This window comes from Panthera uncia, chromosome B1 (assembly GCF_023721935.1).
Source record: "Panthera uncia isolate 11264 chromosome B1, Puncia_PCG_1.0, whole genome shotgun sequence".
Classification (NCBI taxonomy): domain Eukaryota; kingdom Metazoa; phylum Chordata; class Mammalia; order Carnivora; family Felidae; genus Panthera; species Panthera uncia.
The window spans coordinates 13,368,638-13,394,569 of NC_064811.1; the positions used below are offsets into that span (position 1 = coordinate 13,368,638).

A 25,932-nucleotide genomic window follows, 5' to 3' on the forward strand; every position below is an offset into this window, starting at 1 on the left:
GAAGGAGATAATATACTTCTAAGAGATACCTTTGCCTTTTACCAGTTTGCTTCGAGGTAGTTGGTATCCACCTATTATATCCTGGGTCAGGTCATCATCACAACTCTTTACAATACTAGCCTTCTAAATCACATAATGCGTTATATATTAAAACTTTGTGCACAGAAATAAAACCGGGAACAATTATGTATTTAAACTTAGGGCATAAAAAATTCACAAAATACCATTAAAAAGAGAAACATCAAAATCCATCTGTACTGCAAAATTCCACAATGGTCCGGTGTAAAACATAAAAAAACATACAAAGAATATAATCAAAATGATTAATGCTAATGATTTAATATAAAGACATCACAGGACTAGAAATATTTCAAGATCAATTGATAAATGCAGAAGGAATACTGATGTACAAAATGAGGATAGTGCAAGAAGAACTGTAATCTATTTCTCTTCACTTTTGAGATTTTGGTTATGAACTGTACAGCTCGCTAGAGATGCTGCTGTCAAATTCAGATTCCATTCAATGGGACGATTAAGGCACATCTTAATGGGGCTCAAAGGGCAACTTGCTGTATTCCCATCGGACAAATTCAGTTTCTCATCAGTTTTCATTTGTAGCATGCTGGAAAAAAAAAGTGTAAAGCATTTTAGTTCTTTAATTTCAAATAAATTATCGACCTTGTAAAAGAAATTCAATCATCTTATTGTTTGGACCTCCAGACATTAGAATTAGGGCATTTTATTCTGAAAGTACAGAGTTTTGTTGTGTTCCTTACCTCTGGCCTCCTTACTGAATTGAATACTTTACCTATGTTAGCCAGGTATTTAAAAGGTCACCCAGATAGCACTGGACAAAAACCACTGCATATATGGATTCCATCAGCATACTCTGGACATTTAACGTACTGAACTTGGTAGGATTCAGCCCTTTTCATTTGTCCTTTAACTTACCAGGATCAGAGCCACTTTGAGACAAGAAGGAATTAACCTTTGAAAGCCTACTGTGTTCTAGAGACACTCGCATGGATTATCTCATAAATTTCATAGCAAACCAAGCAATGTTGGTATACTTCTCATGATAAATGATAAAAGTGAGTCTCAGACTCAAGTACAGATACGCCTCAAGTTACAGTCACCAAATTGGTATAGTCCTTTCTCTTTCCCTTATTCTTGTCTACTGGCTCTCTAAAGAGAATCTTTAGAAACATAGAAACTTGAGAGTCCAAAGGGTAGCTAGTCCACATATAATGGACATGTAAACCCACATCTTAAAAATATTGATAGCCCATTCACTTTTTCAGATGTAGATCCTCATGTTTATAAACTATGTCATAGCTTGTTATACATTAGCTATTAGTTGGACTACATCATTCCCAAGCTTTCTCCAACCACAGGTCCATGATTCTTCCTATTAGTAAAGAGGAAACTGCTGTGCAGTATTTAAGTGACTTGTTTTAAGTGGCAGCCACTGCCAGACATCAGTGACTTTTTCCTGATTTCTCCTTGCAACCTCAACAACCTACTCATTTGCTGTTCAGTAAACCAGAGAGATTTAACCTGTTATATTTTAACAGTTGTCATGTTGCCACTGAGCTCTCTTCAGGCAAATGGACTCCCGGTTCCACCAAATAACATAGTTTCAAGTTTATGAAACAGAATGACAAACTACAAGTAGCCTAAAAGGTTACTCATCATATAGAAAATCACTTTAAAAAAACCGAAAGAACATAGAGGTGAATAAATAATGTACTTAAATCATGGCCTGATATATGACAAAGAGATAAAAAAAACAATACTCTCATTCATAGCAGAAATCCTGACTGGTTTTTGAAAACATTTGCACTGGTTACTATTAGCCTCATGGACCTCAAGATATTTTTGTTTTTCAAGGCAGCAAAACTCAGATAAAGCAGTAATGTTTTTCCATCTTACAAGGACTGCCAGTCTTCATATTTGTAGTATGTGTATGTATGCCTCCGAGAAACTCTAGGGCAAGCTATAAAAATACAATTATACTAAGACAGCTTGGTGAATAAGTATATCAAGTATCATTGCCAGAAGAAGAAAATGATGGCACAAAGCAACAAATCATGGTGACAAAAACAATTTTTGCTCTTTGCTATTCATCAGAATACTTTAATAACTACATTATTGTTCTTTTTAATACTTTTAACATTAATTTACTTTTCTAGAGAGTATACTCGAAATTTGGGTACACGAACTCCAGGAGTACACAAAAGTATACACATCATGGGAAGAAAATACCAGTTCAAGAACTATACGTTAGTACCAATAGATACACTGACATACTTAATTCATAAATACCCACTTAAAACTAGGTGGTGTGAAGAAAAAAAAAAAAAAAAAAGGTGGAGTGCAGGGGCCCCTTGGTTGGCTCAGTCGGTTAAGTGTCCAACTTCGGCTCAGGTCATGATCTCAGGTTGTGAGTTTCAGCCCGCGTCAGGCTCCGTGCTGACAGCTCTGAGCCTGGAGCCTGCTTCGGATTCTGTGTCTCCCTCTCTGCCTCGCCCTCCACTCGTGCTCTCTCTCAAAAGTAAATAAACATTAAAAAAAAGAAAAGTGGTGTGCAAACTTTAGGCACTACCTATCTACAGAGTACTGAGTAGAAAAACATAGCTATTTTCAAGGGCCAGAAACAGAGGCATTAGAATAATAAGAGCTAGAAGGGACCTTTCTAGATAACTCATTTTTAAAATGGGGAAACTAAGGTATAGGAAAATAGAAAAATAAACTGCTCTTTTTTGGAGTGTTCTAACCAGATGCATTCAGACTAATATAAGAACCTGCATCTTCAGTTATAACCAAAGCACTTTTCAATTCTATCTTCTATACCAAATTATTCTACATTGAGTATCCACTAGAAAGCACTTGTGAGGCACGAAGATGGGGAGGTGGACACAGTGCATGCTTTCAGGGAATTTGCAACCTAGAGGAATTTTTTAACAAATATTCCTTCATATTTGTAAGTTAAAAAATTGGACTTGTTAGGTTTAATGTCAGGAGGTTATGGGACAATCATATACATTTGTACCAAGTGAAAGATTAATACATGTTCCTCAACTTTTTCTTTTTTAAAATAATCTCTACACCCAATGTGGGGCTTGAACTCATGACCCCGAGGTCGAGTCACATGCTCTACTGACTGAGCCAGCCAGGTGCCCCTCAAATTTTCTTGATGTACTTTTTAAGCTTTTTTTCTTTAGGTTTTGAACAGGAAAATCGAATATTCTTGTATGTCTATGTATTCAACTGTATCTATGGGGTTGATGTCTAGGAGTAGGATAAACGGAGTCAAAGGTGCTTTAAAGATTTTGGATAGAGATTACCAAATTATCCTTTGTAGACAACATGCCATTTACACTCTGACCAACAATGTATGAAAATGTCTTTCTTCCCTCATTTTCTTATCAATAATGTATAATAAAAGTTATGGATCTTTGTAAAAAAAAAAAAAACTAGGTTAAAAATGGTATGCCGTTGTTTAATTTGCACTTCTCTTATGAGGAAGGTTTGGCTTATTTTCATATTTAGAAGCCACTTGTTTTTCCTTCTCTGTGTTCTTTGCCATTTGCCCATTTGATATTTAGTTAAGATCAGTGTTTTGTTCTATGTGATTTACACTCCCACTTCCCTCCCCATCCTGCCTTGTTCATTAGTTGTTTATATCTGCTTATGGTGGTTTTGTCATGAATCCATTCTAAATTTTAGATCATCAGATTTATCAGTCTTATTTCATGGCTTCTCTGTCTTACATATATGGTTCAAAATTCGAAGCAGCAGCATTTAAATCATCGTATCAAGTGGCTTTATATATCCACATCCAGGATTCTATTGGAAGCTTAGCAATGGTGTAGTGTATTCAGCGGTACTCTTGCAAGTAAAGAACTGGGAAAAGGAACATAAAGACCTGGGTTCCAATTCTGGGAATATTAATAATCAGCCTTATGATGTCGGACAAGTAACAGCTTCATTCAGTCTCCTTTTCCTCATGTTAAAAAAAAATTAAACGACATCTTCCTACTTACCTTTACATTCCTGATGATCTAATGAATACCATTTAACATGATTTAAAAATCATATGGAGCTATAGACAAATGCAAAGGTTTAGTTTAACACTGTATTTTGGTGAATGGGGGACAAAACTGGAAGAGAGATACTCACCCTAAGTAAGGCTTCTATCAAACTAGCAATCTAGACAGATGGTAGGTGAGGAGGGAATGAGGACAAAGAAGGGGCACCTGAAATGATCATCTAGACATCTAAGCCTATTTTCAATACTTGGGTAATTTCATCCACCCTAGATAGAGCCTCTCTCCAGCATCTGAATGGAGGTTTATAAGAATATGTGCATTTGGGAAGTATAAAAGATGAAAATCTCTGGTGGGTCATGGAAATCCAAACAGTCATAATGTGTGATTTAAATTAATGATGACGGGGGCGCCTGGGTGGCTCAGTCAGTTGAGCATCTGACTCTTGATTTCAGCTCAGGTCATGATCGCAGTTTGTGAGATGAGCCTCATGTTGGGCTCTGCACTGGGTGCGGAGCCCGCTTGGGATTCTCCCTCTCAGCCCCTCCCCCAGCTCGTGCTTGCGCTCTCTCCCTTTCTCTCAAAATAAACATTTAAATTAATGATTACTGATAATTCTAACAAAAAGAATTTTTAACATATATCTAGCTCTAATAACTCAAACTTGTTTTACTTATTACTAGAGATATGGGATAGTTCATTTCTGTCACACACACAATAAACCTTAATGTGAACTAGCCAAATCACAGGAAACAAATTTTAGTGTGATCAGGACAGGTCTGAAAATATCATTTCTAGAGCAGTTGCTACATGCCAGGCACTATGCTAAAAACCTCCCTGACAATATTTTATTCAGTTCTAACAACCACCATTGAGGCTCAAAGAAGTAAAATGACATATCAAAGTCACTCAACTAGTAAGTGCAAGTTCAGAGTCTAGGATGTATCCCTCCCTCTATCCTGCATACGAACTCTTGGGTTGCAATTCTGTCGTGATTCTGCCTTCATGTTAATACCCATTTATCTATTTCTTCAAAATACTTAATGCATTGTTTGGTCTATAGATGTGTTTGGTCTACAGATTTCAGACAGAAAGACATCCTGAAGGCCTACAGCCATAACTGTATCTAGAAAGATATATTTAGAGCATCAAGTTTCCTCATATTTAACTAAATAAGGAGCTATTACATCTTTCAATTTCTCAAGGTAAAAGAAAATATGTTAGGGCATAGACATGTTTTTTGATAGCTACCAAAAGAGTATTCTTTAGGTTAAGGGTTTCAAGAACCAAGTTAATCTTCTCAAAGGGAGAAAAGTCAGCTGTATGCATGGATAAACTGAATTCTGGTATACGATTTGGAATTTGGAATTAGAACAGTTACTATAATGTACATGAAACTACTGAATTTGAACTCATTTAACTCCAAATTCTGAGTGACTGGTTTATTTCCTCTGGAAATGATGTCATCTAATGTTAAGTCAGTAAAAATTTACTGAATAGCTATTCTAGCTATACCCTGAGCCTGATTCTCCTCAAATCTATCCAAATCAGTAGGGTTGCTAAATGTGCAAAACTAGATCAGAGAACCTTTATGAAGTCATCAAGTGTGTTCCCATGTTTCTGATGTAGTAAGAAGTTAGAAAAATGAAATCCTTGGTCTACTGGACTCTAACCACTACCTACCCAATATATTAAGAATATAAAATAGTGTGATGGTGTCTGTCTTCAAGGGTTTTCCAGTTCGGTAAGGAGCCAGAAGGGAGAAATATTCATGAATTACCAAAATAAAAAGCAGTACACAGTAAATACAGAAGAGGTAACTAAAGACTAAGGGATAACAGAGAAGGGAACTTAATCTTAGCAGTGGCGAGACTGGGGAAAAGTCATTTGAAATAGGCCTAAAGGGGTAAGGATTTTAGTAAACTAGGAAGGAGAGAGGCTTTGTAGAGCCTAAGTTCTGATTCCAAATCAAATCACTCACCTGCTAAGTGTACATTTCCTAAACTCTAAGCTTCAATTTAACTGGAAAGTGAAGATAATGAGAGTACCCACCTCTTGAGGGAAATGTGATTAGTAAATGAGTTTATATAAAGCAGGTGGCATAGAGAAGGCATGTAAAATGCCTGGCTGAACACATAATAAGGACTCAATAAATGTGAATATTAGTACTACTAACAAAAAGTCAAAAGATACATGTGTGGGATAAAAGATGACAGATATGTGTATAATTTGTTTCTGCAATTGTACAACCATTTAATTTAAAATCTGGGCTTAAAGGGGTGGGGTGGGGGATTCAAATTAAGAGCCATAGGGATCCAGCCAGTTAAACATGGTCTACCAGCAGACCATGAGGTCAAAGGTATGAGTAAATCCTTTCTTTTGCCGGCAAACTCTGTTAAGAGTTAGGTTGTACAGATTTTTTGTTTTTAAAGACTTAATTTATCTCAAGAGTAAAATTTCTTTTTGGTAGAATACTGAAGAATTTAAAGGCCTTGGCAGATTGTTAAGTGGTAGATTTTAAGTCAGACATTTTTTCTGACTTGCTTTTGATTATTTGATGTAGTTATGTGGAGGAACAGAAGAACCTGGCGGTTAAGAGTAAGACTTTGAAGTCTCATATTCTTGAATTAGAATCCTAGATTTGCAATTTACTCCAACCAATTTTAGGAGAATTACTTTAACATAAAGATTAGCATATTATGTGCTTAACTAGTAAGGGTTATCGTGATTATTAGAGCAAACCATAATTGGGGATTCACAAGAAAACATCTAGAATAAAAAGAATAGTTTCTCCTGATAAATAGATCTACCTGAATTTTTATTTGAAGGAATAGAATGAAAGAATACAATGAGGGAAATTATAGTCAGAGCAAAGGCACAAAACCAATTCTCTTCAGAAATCAATGAACATTTTGCACTGCTGTGTGATTTAGAAGTGATCAATGACCATGTAAGGACAAAACATTTACCTGAATTTCTTAATTAACTTGTATATTTAATTAATATAACACAGCTGTGCCTAAAGCAGTATCTTACATATAACAGGTATTCAGATAGTCAATACACAAATGTGATTTACATACATTCATAAAAAATAAAATGGGAAATTTTAGTACTAAATTAATGTGATATTAAAAGCAATTAGCAGTTATTAATCTAAAATAATGCCAACCAACTAATTGTGAAAGGTTGCTGAGCCTGACATGACTTAGAATGATTTTGGACCCTGTTCACATCTGCCTTCTGAGGAACTTAACAATGATTATAATCAATGATCCCTTTTTTTGTTTTGTTTTGTTTTTTTAATATACCATCTGTGGCAGATTAACTGCATTCACAGCCCAAATTCTTCACCCATGCCTATACTTACTCTTTATCACTTTGCAATGTCCTCTCATTCTGGCCTCACCCATGTGACTTGCTTGGGCCGATAAGATGTTGGTTAACAAGTATGAACTGTAAACTGGCGGAGGCATGCAAGCTGAAGCATGAGAAACTACTCGGTCACTTATGCTCCCTCGTATACCTCTGCTTTTGCCAGGAGAGCACTGCCTGGGCTGGCCTGCAGCATGCGTGGGAGGTATGGCGCAGGGCTAAGGTGTCACACCTGGTAGCCAGCTCGTACAAAGGCATGTGAGGGAGCCTGGCCAAAATCAAAAGAACCTCTTAGCCTTATTTGCCAGTCCCAGATATAGGAGTGCAGTAAGTGCTCATTTACTTTCAGGCAGTAAGTTTTCGGGTGGTTTGTAATACAGCATTGTTGTAGCAATAGCTAATGATTAAACAAGTGCAAGGTCTCTCATTCCTTAAAAAACAAAACTTCACTCAATCTTTTATTTTCTTCATGTTTAGAGCTAGATTACTTTAATGAATTATCCTATACTTGATATCACCATTTTCTTATCTCCTATTCTTAACCTACTCCAGTCTGGCTTCCAGGCCCTTTCATTCCACAAAAACACCTACTAAAGTCACCAATGAATTGATAAAGCCAATGAATGATCCTTAATTTTTCAACTATTTTGCCTTCCTAACAACATTCAACACTAATGGCCATTTCCTCTGCTACAGACTGAACCGTGTACCCCCCAGATTCATATGTTGAAGCCCTAACCCCCTATATTAAGAAATACAGGGCCTTTAGGAGGTAACTAAGGTAAAATGAGGTCACAATCTGAGTCCTAATTTGATGGGTTTGTTATCTCCATAAAAGGAGAAGAAGACACCAGAGAATGGGAAGGTAGCTATGTGCAAACCAGCAAGAGACCCCTCACCAGAAACTGAACCCTCCAGACCTTGATCTTGGACTTTCTAGCCTCCAGAACTGTGAGAAAACAAATCTCTGTTTTAAGCCATGCAGTCTATGGTATTTTGTTATGGCAGCCTGAGAAGTAACTTGAAACTCATTTTTCTTGGATTTTGATACAAAACACAATACTGGCTTCCTTTTTCCTCTTCCTTTTACTCCAAGTCATCCTATTCTTGGATGGCTTAGAATTTCTTAACACCAAGTCCCAGGCTTCCTTTTCTTCTTCTATAATCTCTATTTAGGGGTTCTCATCCATACTCAGTTTCAGTTATCAAAGATCTCGCAGACATCTCAACTCATCCCACAGTTCACTCATTACTTCTTCAGAAAGGATTTCCCTGTGTACTCAACCTAAAGTAACTACCCCTAGAAAACTCTTTATACCATCTAATTTCATTGACACAGAACTTAAACTGTTTATGTTTTTCCTCCCTCCAGTTAAAATACAAGTTTGATGAGAGTACAACATATTGGTCTTGTTCAACATATTATTTCCAGCACCTTGCATTATAGAAACTGGATAGATATCTGTCAAAAGAATAAATCTAGACTTCTGCTTCTGGCCATGATGAAGTAACAGGAACAAAAATATATGAAATATTTTTAAGACCATGGATGAAAGAAAGTACAGGATGACAGTGACCCCTGAAAGAAGGGAACAAAGGAGGTAAGTCATAACACTTGCTCTGGCTTACTGCCTGAATAGTTTCCAGGCTGCAGTATAGGAAGAGGAATCCAAAGGAAGCTTGGAAGCCTTCCTGAGATGAGAGGACAAAGTTTGGAGGTGAGGGAGACCAAGGCAACTAGAGTCTGTGGGGCAGGTAACAGGAGACAGAGCTGCACTGACAGTGCCAGAGAGCAACATTGGTTTCCCTGGAATCCGTAGATAAATACTGATCAGTGCATGAATGTTTCCCAAGGCTGTGAAAAAGACCACTGAAAAGGACCAGCTGGAAAATCCCCAGAGACCATATAGGACTGGATAAAATTTGTGTTCCCACCAGCAAGAATGGATAAATCTCCTAATACATACGGCATTGAATAGGTATTGGTAGTGCCTCACTAGTGGGGGTAAAATTAGCCCTAGAGCAGGATTTCTCAACCTCAGCACTACTGACATTTGGGGCTGAGTGATTCTTTTTTGTGGGGAGCTGTCTTACTATGCACTGTAGAATGTTTAGCAGAATCACCGGCCTCTACCCACTAGGTGTGACAATCCAAAATGTCTCCCTATGTCACCAATTATCCCCTGTAGGACATCCCCTGGTGAGAACCACTGTCCTAGACTATAGGCTGCCTATCAATGCCCAAAAGCAAGATTTGAAAGGATAAAGGTTTTTCTTAATAAGTTCGTGGTGTCTCAGAACAGAGCCCCAAAACATTGAAGGCACTGTAAAAACAACCCCAGCACACAATGTAAAACCGACGATGTCTAGCATCCAATCCAAAATTACCAGGCATGTACAAAACAGGAAAATATCCAAAATGAGGAGAAAAATCAATCAGTAGGAACTGATAAATAATACAGATTATAAAATCAGCACACAAGGATGTTCATGCAGATATTTAAAATATACTCCATTATAGTCAAGAAGCTGAGGAAAGCATGAGCATGAGGGGAAATATAGTAGATACAAAGAAGACTAAATTTAAACTTCTGGAGATGAAAATATAATTTCTGAAATGAAAATATCCTGGGTGTTATTAACAGCAGATTAGACAACCCAAAGAAAAGGTTATCAAACTTAAAAACATAGAAATAGCATAATCTAAAATGAAACATAAAAAAAATGAACAAAGGGGTGCCTGGGTGGCTCAGTCGATTGAATGTCTGTCTCTTGGTTTTGGCCCAGGTCATGATCTCCTGGTTCGTGAGCTTGAGCCCTGCATTAGGCTCTGTGCTGACAGTGCAGGTTGGGATTCTCTTTATCTCTCTCCCTCTCTCTGCCCTTCCTGCATGCTCTTGCTCTCAAAATAAATAAATAAACTTAAAAAAATTAACAAAAATGAGTAGGTATCAGTGATCTATGTAACAAAATACATGTGATTGGAATCCCAAAAGGAGAGTAGAGACAAGAGGGATAGGAACACACTTGAAGAAAGTATGGCTGAAATATTTCCAAATATGATAAAAACTAAACTCCCATATCCAAGTAGTTAAAAAAAACTCCAGGTAGAAAAAACATAAAGGCAACAAAGCCAAACCCATTTATAATCAAACTGCTGATAACCAGTGATAAAATCTTACAAAGAACTAGAGGAAAAAACAATACAGAGTAGCAAATATAAGAATCACAGCAGACTTCTCTTCAGAAACAATGCAAACTAAATGACAGTGGAGCAACATCTTCAAAGTACTAAAAAGTATATGGTCACATTTGAATTTCATATTCAGCAAAAATATCTTTCAAAACAAAAGTGAAATGAAGACTTTTTAAGACATAAAAAGGCAGGGCTGAGTGAATTATTAAACAGCAAACCCACACAACAAGAATTGCTAAAGGAAGTTTTCAGGCAGAAGTAAAATGACATCAGATAGAAACCTGGATTTGTGCAAAAGAATGAAAAGCACCAGAAATGGAAAATTCATGGAGAAAATACTTTTCCTATTTTGAAAACCTCTTTGAATAACTGTGCGGAGGAAAAACAGTAACACTATATTGGAAGGATTATAACATTTATGGAAGCACAACATATGACAATAATAATAGCACAAAGGCTTGAAGGGAGGAAAGGCACATGTACTGTAAAGTTCTTAAGATTATGCATGAAGTAATATAACATTATCTGAAGGTAGTTTATAGTAAGTTAATGATATATAGGGTAAACTTGACAGCAAGTACTACTTAAAAACTAAGAGATTAAATAGAATAATAAAATATACTCAACTTGTCTAAAAGAAGGCAAGAAAAGAGAAAAAGGAACTAAATAATAGATTGGACAAACAGAAAATAGAAAGTTGGGCTATTATAAAAAAGACAAGAAATAACAAGTATTGGTGAAGATGTGGAGAAAAGGCAAACCTGTGTACTATGAGTGGAAATGTAAATTCACATACCCAATATAGAAAACAGTATGGATGTTCCTCAAAAAATTAAGAATAGAACGACCATATGATCCACAATTCCATTTCTGGATATTTACCCAAAAAATGAAAATAACTTGAAAAGATATATGCATTCCCCATCATGTTCATTGCAATATTATTTACAATAACCAAGATATGGAAACAACTTAAGTGTCTATCAATGGATGAATGGATAAAGAGAATCCTCTCTCTCTCTCTCATACACACACACACACACACACACACACACACACACACACACACTGGAATATTATCCAAAAAGTAAGGAAATCTTGCCATTTGCAACAACATGGATGGACATTGAGGGCATTATCGTAAGTGAATTAAGTCAGAGAAAGACAAATATCAGATGATTCCACCTATATGTAGAATCTAAAATAACAAAAACCAAAATCAACCAAGCTCGCAGATACAGAAAGCAGACTGGTGGATGCCAGAGGGGAGAGAAAAATGGGTGAAGTGAGTCAAACTTCTAGTTATAATACAAATAAGTCATGGGGATGTAATGTATACATGGTGGCTGAGTATATAATAATACTGTATTGCATATTTGAAAGTTGCTAATAGATTGTAAAAGTTTTCATCACAAGAAAAAAATTGTAACTATGGTGACAAATATTAGCTAGACTTATTTGGTGATCACTTCACAATATATACAAATATATATCATTATGTTGTACACCTGAAACTAATATGTTGTATGTCAATTATACCTCAATTAAAAAAATAAAGTTGGCTGACTCAAACAACCACATCAAAAGTCACATGAGATGGAAAATGGTATATTAAAAGGCAGAGATTGTCAGACTGAATGAGAAAGCAAGCCTCAAGTGTATGCTGCCTCAAAGAAACTCACTTTTAATATAGACACGTATAGGTTAGAAATAAAAGTGTGGGAAAAGATATACCATGTTAAAACTAGGGAAAAGTAGGCTGGAATAACTATCAGACAAAAAAAGATTTCAGACCAAGGAATACTTCTAGAGATGAAGAGGTTAGTTTCATATGAAAAAGGAGTAAATACATCAAAAGTACATAAAAATTCCAAATGTGTATGTACCTAATAACAGAGCTTCAAAATACATGATGCAAAACCTGATAGAACTAAAAGGATAAATAGGAAAATCTAGAATCATAGCTGCAGATTTCAAAATGCTTCTCTCAAGAATAAATATAAGTAGACTGAAACTCAGGAAGGATGCAAAAGAGTTGAACAGCACTATCAACTTGCTTAAAGGAACACCACCCAGCAGCAGCAGAATGAACATTATTTTCAAGAACACAGAGAACAGTTATTAAAGTAGATCTGGATAGACTCTGGACCATAAAACAAATCTCAATAAATTCAAAAGAATTAAAATCATACAAAGTATATTTTATAAGCATAGCAGAATCAAATTAGAAATCAGTAAGAGAAAGGTATCTGGAAAATCCCTAAATATTTGAAAAGTGACCAATACATCTCTAAGTAATCCATGGGTTAAATAAAAAACTACAAGGGAAATTAGAAAATATTTCTAATTTAGTGGAAATGAAAATACAGCAGAGCAAACTTTGTGGAATATAGCTAAAGTGGTATTTAGAGGGTAATTTATAACACAATGATCATATTAATAAGGAACTAATCTTCTTTCCACCACAACACTCTACACTCTATACCAATGGTTCTCAAAGTGTGGTCCTTGGGTCAGCAAAATAAGCATCACTTGGGCCCCACTACATAACCTATTGAAATAGAAAGTGCTTGGAGCCTAACAATTTCTTTTTCAATAAGCCCTCCTGGTGATTCTCATGCACACTAAAGTTTGTAAAGCATTGTTTTCAAGTAGCACAGTTCTCATTAGGACCACCATGATGGTCTATGCCTTCATTCATGCCCTCTACCATTCATGTTTCACAAGGCAGTCAGATCCTTTAGGAAGGAGAATCTGATGATGTCATATACCTTCCCCATCCACTCCCAATTTCAATCTCTACTTTAAGAGCAATGGGAAGCTATCGGAAACACATAAACATGACTTATGAGAACCTACATGGTCTATCCTTCACCTACTCCTCAATCTTTACATCTGACACCATGCTCCTCCTTTCTCTTTTGACCCAAGACACACAGTCATTGTCTTGCCTGCAAAGAACACCATGCTGTACTTTTTCCACATGCAACTCTTCCTGAAAGTCAGTCCTCTCCCCTCCCTGCCCAGTTGTCTGCTACTTGGCCTAGTTAATTCCTACTCACTCTTCACAGCTCATTTCAATGGTCAATTTCCTTAGAGAAGTCTTCTCCTTATAGGGAGAAGGAATTCTTATAGTACCCAAAAAGAATTCTTTAGTACCACCTACAGTTATGAACTTGTAAGATTCGTGTAACTATTTACTCAATGTCTGCCTCTCCTAATAAACTTGAACCATGAGGACAGAACAATACCTGGTTTTGTCCCCCATTTTATCCTACATATAGCCTAGCATATTGCCTGGCACATAGGAGATATTTTTTGAAGAATAAATTAATGGGGTCTATCCAGTTTTCTCTGTTTCTATATATAGAAACAAAGTAGCAAGTAAATGAATTTTCCAGATTGCCTGGAATTGGAATGGGGGTGGGGTAGGAAAAATAAGCCAAGGTCTTATTTAAATTAAACAAAAACAATCAAGAAAAAAACTGGCAGGATGAAACATTCAGATACCTACTCTGACTCCCCTCCCATAATTAAACAATAGGTGAATTCAATAGAGTTAGCATTATAATCACAGAATGCTCAGCTCCTCTACAAAGAAAAGTGTTTACTGCCTAGGAAAAATGAGGTGGGGGGGGGGGGAAATGGAAGCTAGGGGAGCTGAACTAAGAATTCCAAATTCCTAAGTGAAGAAATAAAGAAGAAAACCAGGGTAGAGAAGGGGGAAAGAGAACACTTGAGGAAGGAATTTAAGGTATAAAGCACTGAAATCACTTTAACAGGTGGCAGCCACTGGTAAAGGAAGAGAGGGAAGGTGACCCTTGCACTTACCTCAGATAGACAAAGCAGGTCTGGAGGCTGCGGGGAGAGAATAAAGATTTACAAAAACAGAATAAAACTGCCACTATGGCTCCCCCAGCACCACTCTGCTGGATAAAGATAGGTCTTGTCCCATAGAGATAAAGCAAAACAAAACAACTACAAGTCAGAAATGTATTGTGCAGGAGGAGGGAGAGGATGGGGTGTTGGAAATAAACTGGATATAATAACTTTAATCTACTTTTAAAAATCCAATGACTTTTTCTAGCCACATACCAAATTCTACTGATATAAACGGGTCAGCAAACTTTTCCACCAAGGGCCACGTAATCAGCAGTTGAAGTTTTATGGGCTTTACACAATTACTCGGTTAAGCTCGTGTGGCACAAACACCAGTAGACAATATATAAGTGAATGAACATGGCAGTGTTACAATAAAACTTACTTACAAATGGGCCATGGGCCAGACTCCCTGATTTAGATAATCTTATGTTTGAAAATAATTCTATACTCCATACCAACTAGTAATAGAGATCAACCAAATTATCTTTCTTCAAATTATACTATGTTGCCAAAGTAAAAATAATTTGACTTTTTTAAAAAAATAAGTTCCCTGAGTTCCTTTGTAGCTCTGATATCTAACACAATGCCTAACAGATCAAAAAGAAAAAGTATCTAATTTGTTGAATAAACTGGATGGTTTTTCCATGAAAGATGCAGGACAATTAGTGAAACAGAATACTGTGAAAAACTAAGTAATGGTTGACAAAGCAACAGGATATAAAATATCCAAGAAAAATTCTAAGAAAAAACATTAAGACAGGGGATTATCTAAGTCACTGTTCTATATTTTTTAATAAAGTATTACAGCAAGAGTTAGAAACTCTTCAAAACCTAAAACTCTTCTCCTTACTCAGGAAACTATATAGAGCAGTATTTTCCAATTATGTTTCCCAAACTGCAGGATATAAAAAGTTGTGATATATAAAGTGTGAAGAATGCAGTTTAACATTCAATGGGGTGCTGTGATTCAACAGGCACAGGAAAGAGAACTCAGCATTTTCCAAAGCTATTGGACCACAGAACCAGGACCACAGATGCAGGACTACTGCATCTTGGACTCTGTATCTGGAATGCTTGTGTAGCAAACTAGATTAAGGTGACAGTGAGTCATCTAGAAATGTTTATCAAAATGAAATTTAGAAAATCATCTACGCTGTGCTTCACAGTTCTTCCATTAAATGATAATTATGAAGCTGAATAATAGCACATGAAGAAATGCTAACTCTAGATTTTATGTGAAAATGTTTAGGCTATTCTGTGCCAAGGTATGCCTCAACCATACAAATCTAAAAGGACATTTTGAGTTAGGACGCAAAAAATGTGGTAAACCATTCATGACCAGGACCAGAGGAGAATGCATGGTTGGCTTCAGTTTCAGGTAGCTAAAGGAGTATACTGTTAGTTAAAAATCACCCATCAGTTATATACCTGTGTGAAAACCAGAATGCTGAATGGGAAAATGTGTATTTGGTCATTTTTGAGGACAGATGACAAAACAGGAGACGCTGACAAACTGAGCTGTTGTAGGTCATCTCAATCTAATTCAAAGTATCAATTTGAATTCTGAATTTTTACAGCAAAATTTGATGTTTTAGATGATACACTGAGTATAGCAACCTCAAGCCCACATAAGTTATTCTAGTCTGAAAATTTCCTTAAATGTGTCCAAAGTAAGCTTATTTACATCCAGGTATTTGTCAATTAGGAAAGGCACATATTTACTTGGTAACTCAAAAGACACTGATATTCAAAAGTTCTTAATATTTTCAATAGCCACACTCCATTTTAGGCCATAATCACCTCAAAAATCATCTCTTAGAGCTAGCCTTTTACACACCCCATTTTATCCCCCCCTCCCCTCAAATTTATACTGTGTGCTATTATCAGAAAAGACCCTCTAGAATTAGAATTACACTTTGATCATATAGTTTCTCATCACTATTCACAGAATGAATTCTAGGCTTGATTTCTTTGTTTACTGGTGAATCCGATTGACCCAATTGAATCTAAGGGCCCACCTTTGTCCAAGCTTACGTTCTGGCAGCTGAGATAAAAGTCACAAAGCTGTTAAATCCTGTTATTTCTTGAGATAGATTTCAAATGTTACCTACTTTGTACAATGCCCATCATATTACCCTTAAATTATGTCTGGACTCACTGAAAATAGATCTAATAGCCTCAATATTCTGTCCATGAATTTGTAAACTGATTTACATCCCCATATGTTGTTCCCACTATTCTCATGTTTTAAGAGAGAAATGACTCTTCTGGCCAAAATCCATCTATCTAATGATGGCCCATAATGTCCAATAATCAACTCTGGCGCTTCACTCCATTTCCACTGCTTGCCATCTCATGTTTATATCTTCAACCTTTCATTTTCTACTGGCTTCTTCCCATTGGCATCTAAATTTTTTTAAAACCAGTCTTCATTAGAGCTTCCTCTCGCTATCTCCCTATCTCCTCTCCAGTCATAGCCATTTACAGTTTTCTGTGTTAATTTTCTTCACTTCCTCTTCCTGCATTAACTCAATCATAAGATTCTCACTGCATTTCCCCGCCAAAACCAAAATCATTACAATAACCTTTGGGCTACCTTAGATAGAAATGTTTCAGGGCTTAACTGACCTCTCATCAACAGTTTACACTTGTTTTATCCCTTCTTAAAACACATTTCCTTTCTACCACACTCTCCTGACTTTCCTCTTACTTTCTGACTAGCCTCATCAGTCTCCTTCTGTGTATATCTTTTTTTCTTTTTTTCTTTTTTCTCTGTGTATTTGGGGATCAGATCCTAGGCTCTTCCCATTTTACGCTGAATAATCTATTCCACTCTCATGACTTCAGTTATTATTGGACTCCAAAATCTTTATCTCTAGCTCAGACCTCTTTCCCATATTAACCACAGTTGACCCTTTAACAACGCGGGTTTAAACTGCATGGGTTCACTTACATGCAGATTTTTTTCCCATAAAGATATATACATTATTGTAAATGCATTTTCTCTTCCTTATGATTTTCTTAATAAAATTTTCTTTTCTCTAGCTTACTTTCTTATAATAATACTGTATATAATACCTATAACAGAAAAATATGTGTCAATTGACTCTTCATGTTATCAGCAAGGATTCAGGTCAACAGGATATTGGTAGTTAAGGTTTTGGGGAGTCAAAAGTTACATGCAGATTTCTAATGCACAGAGAATCAGTACCCCTAACCCCTGCATTGTCCAAGGGCCTACTGTGATTACTTCCTAAACATCTTTCTTGGACATACTACTTAAATTCCTTATGTCTAAAACTGCACACTCTGAATGTTCTCTTATATCTCAGTGAATGTTACTATCATCTATTATCTACATGTTCGAACTCAAACCTGGACATTACCCTTTATTCCTCTACTCTCTTAGACACACTGATACTATTTCAGAGGCCTCTGTCAAATATATCTATTCTCCTCTATTACTGCCACTGTTAGGGTTTGAAACATTTTTTTCGTTAACTGATGTTGGCCCCACAATTTGGGCTATGCTTCCTTCAGTAGCTTTATTTTTTGCCATTTTTCCATCCATGCCCTGCCCTATTCTTCATTCCTTTTTTATGCCTCAGCTTTATGAATTAAATTACTCAGTGTTCTACTAGCCTGCTCTGTCACCCAACTTTTCCACATGCAGTTTGCTCTACCAGAAAAACTCCTCTCCTGACTGCTAATACTTTGGCAGCCTTCAAATCTCAGCTTGGATGTGACTTTGTAAGAGTCCTTGCCTAATTTTCTAAACATGGGTTCAACTTCTGTCCTATATATTTCTATAAGCTATCTCTCTCCCCAGTCACAGCACTCCACTTTCTACTGTAATTGCCTATTCACTGTCCCCCATGAAAATGATAAACTCCATGAGAACACAAACCATGACTTTAACCATTCTATCCCTTTAATTAGTAGTAATATAATACCCCACTTAAAACATAAGATATACTCTATTTGTTGAATACATACATACAAGTCTTGTTTTCTTATTTAGATGGAAAGGGAACTTTCTGAACTTCCTATGGTGTCTAAGAGCATATTGTAGGCATTCATTAAGTATTTACTGAACTAAGAATAGGACAGAATTGCACTTCTTTGCTTTCCATGTCTACAATTGATATATAGTAGTACAAATGTAGTGAAGTATAAATTCTAAAATTCCTATGTATTAAACTTTTATCGGACAGTAATTTTGAAATGTACAAAAACAAGACACTTATGGTAGAAACAAAACTTTTCATCAATAGAAATATTCCATAATTCATTATATACATTGCCTTATGAATTTTCCTAGAGAACTCCTTGTTGTTAATTAAGACTTTCTCAAATCTCCAATCACTAATTATTCTATGAAGAAGAAAAACACATATAAAACTAATAATGAATTTGTGTCATTTCCAAAAAGGCATTAAGAAGTATGGAATACCAAGAATAATGAGAAAAAAATAACACCTTAAGAAACATTTTAAAATCAGATAAATATAACAAATATTGCTATAAATACAACTCTGTAAAAATAATGTCCTTGTTGATTAAAAAAAAAAAAAGAATGTTAAAAAATAAAGAAGGAAAGTTATCAGTAGAAGATAAATAAAATTTTAAGCAGAACAAGAAATCGTACCAGTAATTTTAAAAATGAGAAAAGGTGAAAAACAACTCTTAACATATGATACTAAAATTTTTAAAATTTAACAGAAGAATTTTGAGATTAATTTGGAAAGTAATATTTAGGCATCTTCCATCTTATTTTTCTTGGGTGATCTCATATTTAGTGAGATAATAATTAAAATAAACTTTATGTTTATAACTTAGGAAGATACAATGGTTAAGAAGCTAAAAGGACAAAATACGGTTCTGTTGTAAAATGAGTTAATGCAAACTGTCTTTGGTAAACTCTAACGACATGAAATGAGAATGATATAAAGAATTAAGAATGAAACACTGTACTTTATACTGCATTCACGACAGTCTTTTAAAAATATGTGTGTATGGTTGTAGGTGAATTATAAGTTTTTTTAAAAAATCACTACCAGGCTTCTTCCCTCTTTTCCTGACATACTATTTGTTATGTTGTTTTTAGTTATCCTGAGGACAAGAAACAAAGGACATTATTTTTAGATTTGATTCATCTTTCATAATGGAGACTCTAATTTGCCCAATAATAAAGCTTTAATCATTGCATGTTGCAAAGTTAAAATTTTTATTTAATGCATGTTAAATATTGTGGAATAGGTATTTTAAAGTCATTCAATTAATCAAATTTTGGGGGTCATTATAATCATCTACTTATTAAAACTTGAGTTTAATTATTGCTTTTAATATCTTAATATAAGACTCGATAGTGGTTTTTTAGCTTTTAAAAATGTTTTAAAAAGGTAACAAAAATAAAGCCACCAATATCTCCATAAGCCCCTCAAAAAGGCCCCTAAAATATACAATGTAATAATGCAACCATTTGATAAAATTTCCTTAAATTTACAAATGTAACCTGGCACTCTTTTACATCCTGAACTGTCTAGCACCTATCAAGCAGAGATGGAAATGGCTACACTGGCAATTATGGTGCTCATAATCCTGCTTTGCTAGGTTCTAAGGGTAACAGTCTCCTCAAGGCACCAATGTCAGGCCTGCATAGTAAGTAAAGCACATAATTACTTACTAAAGTAATTTCCGTTTGCATTCTAAATTTAGCATTACCTTAAAATTACCTGCATATGACTTTCTCCCTTGCTAAGCTATAGATTATCCCTGGAAAGAAATCCTCATCTTTATATCCATAGAATCTAGTTCAATGTCTACTATGAAAAAAACTATTCAACAAGTTTGCTTATTTACTGAAGAAAATATCTTGTTCTTTGACTCTATTTAAATATGCGGAGTCTTAAAATGGTTCCCGAATCAGTACCAAAGGGTGTAACAACTTAATGGTGAAAGTGCAACTGATATCCCATAATTATTATATATGTTACAGACCTCATCAATTTAGCAGTGAGATAGTCTTTACTTCTTTCCACATGGTCTCAAAATTATTAATTTATCAAGACAATAAATATATATTATCCTGTAGTGTAGCAGTTAATTTTTAGATAGCTCCTTAGGCATATCTACCAAACTGTTTTCTATATTTTATATTAGATCAAATACAAAAACAGATAATATAACTTGTAAATTAATGATTTGTTTAGAAGCTATGACTCTACTAAATATATTTTAATTTGTTTAAAATCTTGGACTCATTAAGATGTAGGGAAGCGCACGGGTACATTTAGTAGAACCTAATTTCATTGAGTTTCATACTAGGTGCCAAGAAATTAGGTCGTCCAAATATTTTGGAAATAAATTGAAACTAAATCAGCTGTTCCTTTTCTACCCATTATCTCATACTTTACTCAAGGCACCTACAATGAAACTTTAAAATTAAGTAGAGAAAAACTTACCTAGTTGGGATTTTGAATAATAGTTTGCCATTTGTCCACTGTTGCAAGACTGTCGTTTATGTCTTTTTGTTGACATTTCTGTGGTCTTCCATGGCGGTCTTTTTCTTTTGTTCAATTTGCTAAGAACGTCAGAACTATCAGGATTCTTGTCATAGTTAACACATTTATTTAATCTACTATTGTCAAGTTGGCCAGGAAATTTATCGGTTGAAGGACTATTTGTTTTAGCATATTCTATTTCTTTAGATTGCTTTTTAAAAGAATTTTGCCTAGCAGAATGGGATCTTAAGGTAAAGCGCTTTGATTCTTCTATGTGAGTCTGATGATTAGTTCCACTGCCAATAGATTCAGGAGAGTAAATGATTGTATTTAGCTTAAAAGTATTTTTGTGTTCAAGATAGTTGATCTTCCTCAAAAATATTCTACAATCTTTTAAGGTTTTTGACCTCCAATTATGTGGACATACATTTCCTAGTCTTGATCCCTTTTCAAAACCTTTTTGGCTGCAATTTGTTCCATTCTCCTTTGCTTCTGTCTTAAAATTATTCTCTAAATTAGCATGTGTTTTCAAGTCAGACATCGCCACCTTCTGTTGCAAAGAGTCATCTCTGATCTCAGGTGGCAAAATAAACTGATTATCTATTGTGTTTTTTCCTTGGAGTGGGATGTCAGCATTTGTTCCCCCCTCAGTCTTTTTTAAAAATTGATTCTGGCAGAAAAACCTTAAGTTCCTTCTTTTAGAGATCCAATCAACTGTTCCATGGTTGTGCGGCTTTCCCTCTCTTTTCCACCTTTCGTGCTGCAACCTCTTAAACTCAGTTCTTTTTAATCTAGCTAATGTTAAATTACTTCTCACATTTAACAGTGGAGAGCTAACTATTTTATGTAGTATATGCAACTTCCCTGCTGATTTTGAAGGAGAAGACAGTGCAAATTTTTTAAAGTGCTTTCTGAAGGGGCTAGTATTAAAATGAGAATATTTGGTCCCTAATTTAATTCCTCTGGTATTTATTACTTCCAAAGGGTTTCGAGCATTTGCTTTTCTAACTAGTGAAAGAGACTGTGTTTCTGTTGTTTGCATAAACCAGATACAGAGTTCATTCAAATCATACTTTTTCTGAAAAAGCATTTTTACAGGTGAAACTTCAAGTTCTAAAAGACAGGTTTCCAAAGGGTTTGCTATTTTGAAATTATCACTTTCAATGCATTCTCTTTTTTTATGAACACAGTTTTCAGCTTCATCTCCACTCACTTGCACCCAAGCATTTGTTATTTGCTCAAATCTATTGTTTAATTCCTCTAATAAGGAATCATTTGAAGTAGAAGCAGCCCACCACCTGAGCAAAGGGTTTGATGAAATTATAGGGTCCAAGGATACTTCAGAAATGGGTATTAATTTGTTATCTTCCAAACACATTTTTGCATTCTTTGAATTTCTAGGTCCAGGGGTACCTTTTGAAGCTATTTTTATCCTTGACTGCCTATGTTTTTCCTTCTCACTTTTACCTTTCTGCAAATGGAGTTTATATGATTTACGGAGCAGAGTATTTCTATAAATAAGTGAGCTGGAAGATGCTAATGGATGTACGAGATGGAGAGATGGCTTTCTATCCCTAATAGAATGTCTCAAAGGTATAGCAGCAACCATACTTTTTGATCCATTCTTAAATATTGCAGCTTCAGTGTGCCTTGCGTCCATCTTACTGCATTGGTGATCATACTTTTCTTCAGCCAGATTTTTCTCTAATATATTTTCTTGTTCTAAAGGAGGCAAACAGCTGCTAATACTTACTTCTCTCTCCTGAGGTGAAACTCTATTAATAGTCACAGATATGCCAGAGATTTTCACTTTTGCAGGTCTACCAGGCTTCCTAATTACTGCAAAAGGCTTCTGATTTGGTCGGATAATGTTCTTGGAAGGTTGAGGTATCACAGACTTGTTCTTGATGGGCCTAATATATTCAAAGCCAGACCCCAAGATCTCACTTTCAGTAGTCAAAGTTGAAATAGCACTTCTTTCACCTGAGTCAGTTTTGTATTCTCTAATATTTCTGAGACTATTACATTCAGTTGGAAAATCAGCATTATTGCTGAAAGATATAACATTGCTTATGTTTACAGTTCCTTCAGAAACATGCCTTTTAGTTCTTCTTGATCTTCCATAAATAACAGTTACGGTAATACTCTTTTTATAGATACCTTCTTTCACTTCTGATAGGAGGGATTCTGGACTTTTCTTTCCAGTACTAGACGATTCATTTTGGCAAATGGTGATGTCTGTTTGATCAGTTTTAGGTTTTGGTGGTCTTCCAATTGGCCGCTTAATTTGTTTCACAACCTGGGGACCTATCTTTTTAGGTCTACCTGGTTTTCGTTTAAAAGATGAATCAGTATCATTGCTTGGATTTTCCTTAGGTTTGTCTTGTGGCTTATCACTGTTCACATCATCTATAAACATTGCAGGGGATTCTGTAGTTTCTTTTGCACAATTAAATTTGTTTAGTTCTCCCTGAAGAGTGTCACTACCATTATGACTAGAACTATAATTTTCAAAGTTAGCATCTGGGATATCCTCATTTGTTTCTGGTTGTTTTTCAATTGCATCATGACTTGGATATTTTTCAGAAGGAAGATCAGCATTTGACTTGGAAGTACCGACTGAAGTTAAAGTATATTTGACTCCTTCACTGCTTTTAACCTCAGATAAAAACATGAGTTTGATAGGACTAGAATAGCTGGAAAAAGAGCTTTCAATGGCCTCGTATTTTGTTGGCACATTTTGAACACCGGAAATCAAGCTACTCGTATCTAAAATAGATGAATTTCCCAGATTATCAAGTCTTTTGCTATTCAAATCTATTGTAGGTATATGATTGCTTTTGATATTACTGGCTGCTACCACAGATTTTGATAAACTCTGCTCTTTGCATGTCATTCTGCTTACAGTTAGAGTCATGTTTCTTCCTGCATCTTGATCTTTACCATCAATTTCTATCAATTTCTTGGATGTCTTACATCCTTCAGATAATGAGTGATTATTCCAAGACTTTTTGGCCATATTTATTGTATCTTCCAAACGTTCCACAACAACTTGTAAATTGGAATTCATTGCAATTTTGTTTAGATCTATATTGTGTGGACTTTCAATTTGAGTATTTTTCACTGGATCTTTTTTTTTTACAGAATCAGAAATTTTTTTGGCCTTAGGGGATTTTTTGAAAACATAATTATTTGTTACATATATAGAATACCATCCTGGGGGCACAATATGTCGTTTAGTTCTGCTCAAAAGTCCAGGAACATCACTTTTCAAAGGAGTTTTGGTATTCTCCAGTTTTGGATTCTTCCTGTGATTTTGCAAAAGTCTTTTCCCAGGTGCAGATTTCTCCTGTAATTTTGTTATGCTCATTTTCCCAGGGGAAGTTGTCTTAAAGCTTTCTGAAAATGCATCAAAAGCTAAGTTAGTTTCTAAACTATGAAGAGGTAGTTGCAATGACTGCAATGCACAATCTGGTGAAAATGTTTCTGCATGATTATTTTCTTGCAAGCTTTTAGAATTTTGTAAAGACCCTTGGCAATGACAGAATTCTTCTCTGTCCATTGAAAATATCTCATCGTTGCGTGTCAACTTCCTTGAATTTTTTTCAGTGTATTTTTTTCTTACAAAATTTTCATCAAGACTGGCAAGTTCTCTTTTTATTTGCAAAGACTGCCTTCTAAACGTGGGTGAATCAGGAGAGTTGTGCACTGAAAGTAAAGTTTCTTGACGCTTTCGAAATCTTGTCTGAATAATTTTATTCTCTACCTTTTTATCATGTTGACTCAGCAATTCCATAAAACTGTAATCACTGGCCTTGGCATTATGCAAGAGAGAGGCTATTAAATCTCTTAATTTTAAATCATTATCTGTATTACAATCACTGCTAGATAATTTTACAAGGTTTCCCATATCTGTAGTTTCTATTGATTTTAATTTTTCATTAATACGATCCATTAAATCTTGAAAAATTACAGTAGTTTCACCTTTTTCCTGATTTGTAGTACAATTACCACTGCCTTCCAGGAGCAAAGAATCCGAGTTGCTGAATTTTTTAGTTTTATGTATTTTACCTTCGTGATCAGTCTTGTCACTGTTTATTTCTGCTGGTGTGAGAGAGGGAGGCTGGTTAATGTTAATTTCAAGTCTGTTATTTTCTAAGGCTGAGAGCTCTGAGACAACATCTTTTAATTTTTCAAATCCTTCCGTCTGTACAGGTGATAATGGCGGGGGTGATGGACTTCGAGATCTACAAACATCCTTAAGACTGACTGAAACATCACATACGTCCCTTGATGAAAGAGGAGTGTGAAAGGTTGATTTTGTAGAGTGAATGTTTGGTAATAGTCCAGAACAGCACCTGTGAGAACTATAACTGTTTGCAATTCCTCTATTCACTACTGTCATAATGTGTTCAATAGTTATAGTTTGGCAAGATAAACAATGTAAATCTTTAATACAGACTGGCAGAGGCACAACACCAGGGCTTTGTCTTTCATTTTGTAAACACCCTCTTTCTGCCAACCTATATTCACAACTACAGAATAGACCATGTAAATCATCTTCAATTAGGGGCTTTTGAGATTCTGAAGACACAGTATATGATGTATTACAATAGCAAAGAGAAGCAGCATTTTGCTCTTGGACTAGAAATTTCAACATGGCCAAGACTTGTTGCTGGTGATGTATGCACAAAGATTCCAAAACTTTGCTTAATGCTGATTTTCCTTTTTCCATTTTAGTAGCTTCCTCTGATTTTGCATCAACAGTTGAACTAAAAATAAAAATCAAACAAAAAATGAATTACAGCAAAAATACCAGTATTATAAGGAGTTATAATTTTAACAGAGTTTGAACAAAAGAAATTTTGGTATTGTGGGACTCCTAACTCCTATAGAGCTGCAACAATGACATCTTGATTATCATTCA

At 35.4% G+C, this 25,932-nt stretch overlaps 1 protein-coding gene across 5 annotated transcripts in view; it reads right to left on the bottom strand.

The window, feature by feature from the left end:
* Nucleotides 1-323: 323 nt before the first annotated feature.
* LCORL (ligand dependent nuclear receptor corepressor like) overlaps nt 324-25,932 on the bottom strand; it is a 166,939-nt gene continuing 141,330 nt past the window's right edge. For 2 of the 5 annotated variants that reach the window (XM_049630356.1, XM_049630357.1), the window contains 2 exons: nt 20,967-25,777; nt 516-622 (listed from right to left, as the gene is read on the bottom strand). In XM_049630356.1, the coding sequence (XP_049486313.1) occupies nt 609-622; nt 20,967-25,777 (4,825 nt within the window). In that variant the 3' untranslated portion in view covers nt 516-608. Of the gene's footprint in view, nt 623-20,966; nt 25,778-25,932 lie in introns of all 5 variants that reach the window. The other 3 variants (XM_049630358.1, XM_049630360.1, XM_049630362.1) reach the window with 3 other exon arrangements.